Source organism: Colobus angolensis, unplaced genomic scaffold (assembly GCF_000951035.1).
Source record: "Colobus angolensis palliatus isolate OR3802 unplaced genomic scaffold, Cang.pa_1.0 Scaffold21, whole genome shotgun sequence".
Lineage (NCBI taxonomy): Eukaryota > Metazoa > Chordata > Mammalia > Primates > Cercopithecidae > Colobus > Colobus angolensis.
Window position 1 is genome coordinate 7,241,938 of NW_012115266.1, and position 4,526 is coordinate 7,246,463.

General features: G+C 56.2%; 2 protein-coding genes across 6 annotated transcripts in view; one reads left to right on the forward strand and one right to left on the reverse strand.

Annotated features, from left to right (window-relative positions):
* The first annotated feature begins 663 nt into the window (after nt 1–663).
* BSCL2 (Berardinelli-Seip congenital lipodystrophy 2 (seipin)) overlaps nt 664–4,526 on the forward strand; it is a 19,683-nt gene continuing 15,820 nt past the window's right edge. For 2 of the 5 annotated variants that reach the window (XM_011942670.1, XM_011942672.1), the window contains exons 1-2: nt 664–1,136; nt 2,970–3,185. In XM_011942670.1, coding sequence (XP_011798060.1) covers nt 3,099–3,185 — 87 coding nt within the window. In that variant the 5' untranslated portion in view covers nt 664–1,136; nt 2,970–3,098. Of the gene's footprint in view, nt 1,137–2,578; nt 3,186–3,971; nt 4,092–4,526 lie in introns of those variants that run through there. The other 3 variants (XM_011942673.1, XM_011942674.1, XM_011942671.1) reach the window with 2 other exon arrangements.
* On the reverse strand, nt 1,078–2,692 carry GNG3 (guanine nucleotide binding protein (G protein), gamma 3). Its single transcript, XM_011942675.1, has 3 exons — nt 2,365–2,692; nt 1,882–1,981; nt 1,078–1,601 (listed from the first exon to the last, which is right to left on the reverse strand). The coding sequence occupies exons 1-3, from the start codon at nt 2,676–2,678 to the stop codon at nt 1,473–1,475; spliced, it is 543 nt and encodes a 180-aa protein (XP_011798065.1). The 5' UTR covers nt 2,679–2,692; the 3' UTR covers nt 1,078–1,472.

Here is a 4,526-nt window from a genome sequence, read left to right on the forward strand (position 1 = left end):
AAGGAAAAGAGTCTAGGAGGCATTCTGGTGTTCGTAAACCTCCGCCATGTTTGAGTCCTGGAGATGACCATGACATGTTAAGCCTTAAGTTTAGTCCCTGTCCAAACAGCATGCTAGACTCCTGCAAGGCACATTTAAGTGTGGGGCCACAGCTTTCTGGCTGATGTGGCTGAGTCGGCCTGAGGGGAAAATGAAAGCAGAAACAAGCCCCAGTTCTACTAGGAAACCCAAACTGAGCAATTTCAGGCTTATCCAGCTCCTGGGAAGACCAGGAAGCGACTGAGGAGCGGTGCACCGAGACGGGCATCGCTGGGAGTTAACCCCCTGCCGCTAATATTTCCGCTCCAAAGCTTGGCAAGATGTAGAAACCTAGATTCCCTTGCAAGATCCACGCGACCAGCGTCGGCCACGCTTTGCTTCCTGGGGTCCCCTTGTTTAGTGATTCTTTGTTATGGCCGCCTGTGTGCCTTCGGCTTAACGGGGAGGACATCAAAATCCAGATTTCAGGGTCGCAGGGCGCGGGCCCCGACTTGGTGAAGGAAGGGGCAGCCATTTTGAGACCAGAAGAGGGTGGAAGAGACCATATTGAGAACGCCGGTTCCCTGGGGGCCGCCATTTTAAGAGAAGCCCTGTACGGTAAACTCCGTGACGTGGGGGCCGCCATGTTGGTACGGCCATCTTGGAATGGGAGCGGCTGTGGGCGCAGCCATCTTAGGTATAAAACCGGCTCCAGTCGGGGTAACTGAAGCCAAGCTCCGCCCCTCCCCCTCTAAGAGTTCCCCTGCTGTATGACTGCACTCCCGTACCCTCCCCTAAATCCACCCTCTTCGGCCTGTTTACCTTTTAACTTGGCTTCGTTGCACGTTTGTGTTTGTGTGTTTGCTCTCCGCAGCCTCTTGAGTGTCTGTTGTACTTAATTCTTCCACTGTGGACGCTCTCTCGCGCCCGCCATCCCCCGACCCGGCTTATCTCCGATCCTTGACAATGTCTAGCCTGCTTTGATTGGCTCTATTCCCTGGGTATGGCAGATCTATTGCTTGATGATCCTCTCCCCCCCAAGAATTCTAACACAGGAGCTGTCCTGAGGCTCTGGATGACTTTATTCTTCAAATGACTTTACTCTCCAGTAGCTCCAGGTGAGACTGAGAGCAAGAACCTGGCCCATCCCTCTCTCCATTGTCTGAGCGGGTCACCAAAGGAAGTGGGCAGGACGTTGGCAGAGTCTGACGGGGCCCTGCTGTAGGTGGAGCAAAGGGTGCCTCATATGTCTGGGGTGCTTGAGGTGCGCCACAAAGGTGGAAGGAAATGGGGTCGACAGATGAGGGTGGGCCTTGTGCTTCAGATAACCTCACATGGTCAGGCAAGGGTTAGGGATGGGATGCAGGGAGCCTCAGGGGCTCACGACAATTACTGACCTAAGGAAGGGCCCAGGAGAGGGAAAAGGGAGGAGTTGTGAGAAGGGACAGGGGAGCTCAGAGGAGAGCACAGAAGAACTTCTTCTCCCGGAAGGGGTTCTCCGAAGTGGGCACAGGGGTGATGAGGGGATCCTCACAGGCGTGGGCATCACAGTAAGTCATCAGGTCTGCGGCTGCCTTGGACACCTGGGACAGCCAGGAGGGGTACTGTTAGCCAGGACCTCTAAAGGGGACTGCAGCCTCCCTTCCCAAATGGGTTCTCTTTTGCCATCTCCAGGGCTCCTTACGACTGTCTTCTCCCTCATCCCCCACAGAGACCTGGGGACAGCTCTCTTTGCATAGCCCCAGACTCCTCCTCTGACCTCAGGGAGTGCAGGAAAGAATGCATCTCTTATCCTGAGCTTTGGGAACCTGCAGCACAGCACAGCCTGGCCAACTAATGGGAGCCAGCCAGGGTCCCACCTACCTTTATCCGGCACAAGCTGGCTTCAATCTTAAGCTGTTCCACCATCTTGCGTGCTTGCCCAATACTCATAGTGCTGTTCACCGGAGTCTCACCTTTCATCCTGGAAAAAAAGAGGGACCTCTCAGAGAACCGTCTCAGCTGGAGGCCCTCTTCCATGCTCACTCCACACCAACCTTTACAAGGCTGTGCTCATACCCCAATATTTTGTTTCCCTCGTATCCTCCTCCTCCTCCTCCAGTAGACTGTCTCATCCCTGTATTCCTCATGGAAAAAATAGGGTGGGATGAGGTGCTCCCCAAACTCCCTCATGGCCTGGGCCACAGATCATTAAACCTTACACAAATGATGTAAGGCTTTTCAGCCCTTCAAACCATGTGTGTCCCCAGCCCTGAAGACCTCAACCAACCCTGATGAGGAGGGTACATCACCCCTATCTGCTCCAATGAGCCCCAACAGGAGAAAAACAGGCTGTTACCTACTCACCTAAAGCCACAAGCAGCAGTAGCAGACCTGGGTGTAGTGTCAGTGGAAGGTACCAAAACCTTCTGCCTGAGATGGGTGCCCCACCCTGCAGGGAGTTGCAGCTGAAAGTATCTGATGCAGAAACAGTGACTATAGGCAAGGAGGCCACTGGGGAGGGTCAGGCCAGAGGTCCGTCGAGGACTGGGTCTCAGTTTCTGCAGCTGAAGCACTGCCTGGATGGCTGGTACCTGAAGGATGAAGGATGCTAGAAGGAGCTGCTCAGATCCTGGAACATACCAACTGCCTGGCCAGTGGGGGAGCCTAGCTGCCTGCATCCCCTGCGCACACCCCCACTGTCGCTGGTTCACTGCCTGCCCCTCCCCCATTGCAGGCATCCTGAGTCTGGGCTAGAGCCCTCCCCAACAGAGCTGAGGCCAAGGCCGACTCCCCCTCTCAAATGGGGTGGTCTGGGCCTATGACAGCCCCTGCAGTGGAGTCTGTACTGGCTGCGGGGGGGACCCTGCTCATTTGAAAATCTGACATCAGCTGGGCAGTCGCCCCCCTCCTTCCTTCCTCCCTCTACCCTGACACAGCACTTAGCACCTGAATCTTCGTTTCTCTCCCAGGGACCCTCCATTTTCCAAATCCAGGAAAATGTGATGCGCCACAGGTATCAGCGTCTGGATTGCCACTTCACATCTTAGCCACAGGTGACTCAGTGGAAGATCCAGAGGCAGCAGAGGCTCGTCAGGAAGATGTCTACAGAAAAGGTAGACCAAAAGGAGGAAGCTGGGGAAAAAGAGGTGTGCGGAGACCAGATCAAAGGACCGGCCAAAGAGGAGGTAGGAGGCCTTGTGGGGACAGTCAGCAGAAATATACTGGAAATAGGTGGGCTGGCCTGAAGTAGGGGGTGGTGGATTGGTTTGAAGAATTTCATTCATTTTGATTACTTCCCACGCCCGCAACAGTGAGTGTGCAAAGATGTACACAACACTGGCCTTGCCCTCTGAAGGACTTTATCTGGGGTGATTAGACGTCTACAAAATAGAAGATACCACTTGCCAAAAGCTAGTCTAGATAATGTGCAGTGGGGACTCTGAAGACTGCATCCAGTTAGGGTCAGAGAAGGTGCACAAAACGCGGAGCTGAAATGCTACCACGCTGGGAACAGGGGACTAATCTGCCTGCGCAACAAAGCAGGAGGTCCAGGTTGCCGCAGACTGCAACATGCTCTAGGTGAATGCCCCCGCCTTAGATGCCTACAGGTCCTAAGGGCTGTGGGCGATAAAAATCAGCGCCAACTGGATGACCGCCTCACTTGCCCGCTTCGCGGGTGAAATGGCCTGTGGTGAAGGTGTGCACGGAGGGATGTGATTGCAGTCTCGAGGGAGGGCCAAGCGGAGGCTGCAGTCAGCGCATCCCCTGGGGCATATCTTGGGGCTTGCAGGGAGGCGGGCGTCTTTCCCCTTTAGTCACTGTAACCGGAGAGAAATCTGCCACGCAGAGCGCAAGGAGACGCCAGCCTCGCAACCCGGGAAGGCTCCGCCCCGCTGCGCCGGACGCCGCGCTGGACCCCGCCCTGGGCCGAAGCCCCGCCTCCCAGGGCTACCAAAGAGGCTGGCGGGGAGGGGCGGGACTTCCCCGGGAGCCGGAAGTCCCGTCTCACGGTTGCCCTGGCAGCGCGCGTGGCTGGTGAATCGACCGCCCTGTGGCAGCCGGCGGGCTGGTTTCCATGGTTGCACGATTAGGTAGGGGCTCCGGGCTCTTTGCCCACCCCCGAGCCGGAGGGGACTTGCGGGAAGCGGCGGTTGGCTGCAGGGCGCTCCGCCTGGCGTGGGGCGCAGCCGTATCGGGGAGCGAGCTCTGCTCGAGGCGGAGAGGAGAAACTCGGGAAGCAGTTGTGGCTACTCTTAGGCTACTGGTTTCAAGTCTGGCCCTATGACCTTAGGCAAGTCGACATTCTCTTCGTGCAGCTGCCTAGCAGTGTGGATTCAGTATCACCGTGTGTGTGAAGCTCTTTGTAAGAATTGTAAGGTGCGAGGCCGGGCGCGGTGGCTCAAGCCTGTAATCCCAGCACTTTGGGAGGCCGAGACGGGCGGATCACGACGTCAGGAGATCGAGACCATCCTGGCTAACACGGTGAAACCTTGTCTCTACTAAAAATACAAAAAACTAGCCCGGCG

What these genes read in the sequence shown, in the direction of transcription:
- GNG3 (XM_011942675.1), bottom strand. Translation starts at nt 2,678, where the DNA reads ATGCAGGCAGCTAGGCTCCCCCACTGGCCAGGCAGTTGGTATGTTCCA. An exon ending in ACTGCTGCTTGTGGCTTTAG is followed by an intron (nt 1,982 to 2,364) that starts GTGAGTAGGTAA and finishes CTTTTTTTCCAG; the next exon opens with GATGAAAGGTGAGACTCCGG. An exon ending in CCAGCTTGTGCCGGATAAAG is followed by an intron (nt 1,602 to 1,881) that starts GTAGGTGGGACC and finishes TGGCTGTCCCAG; the next exon opens with GTGTCCAAGGCAGCCGCAGA.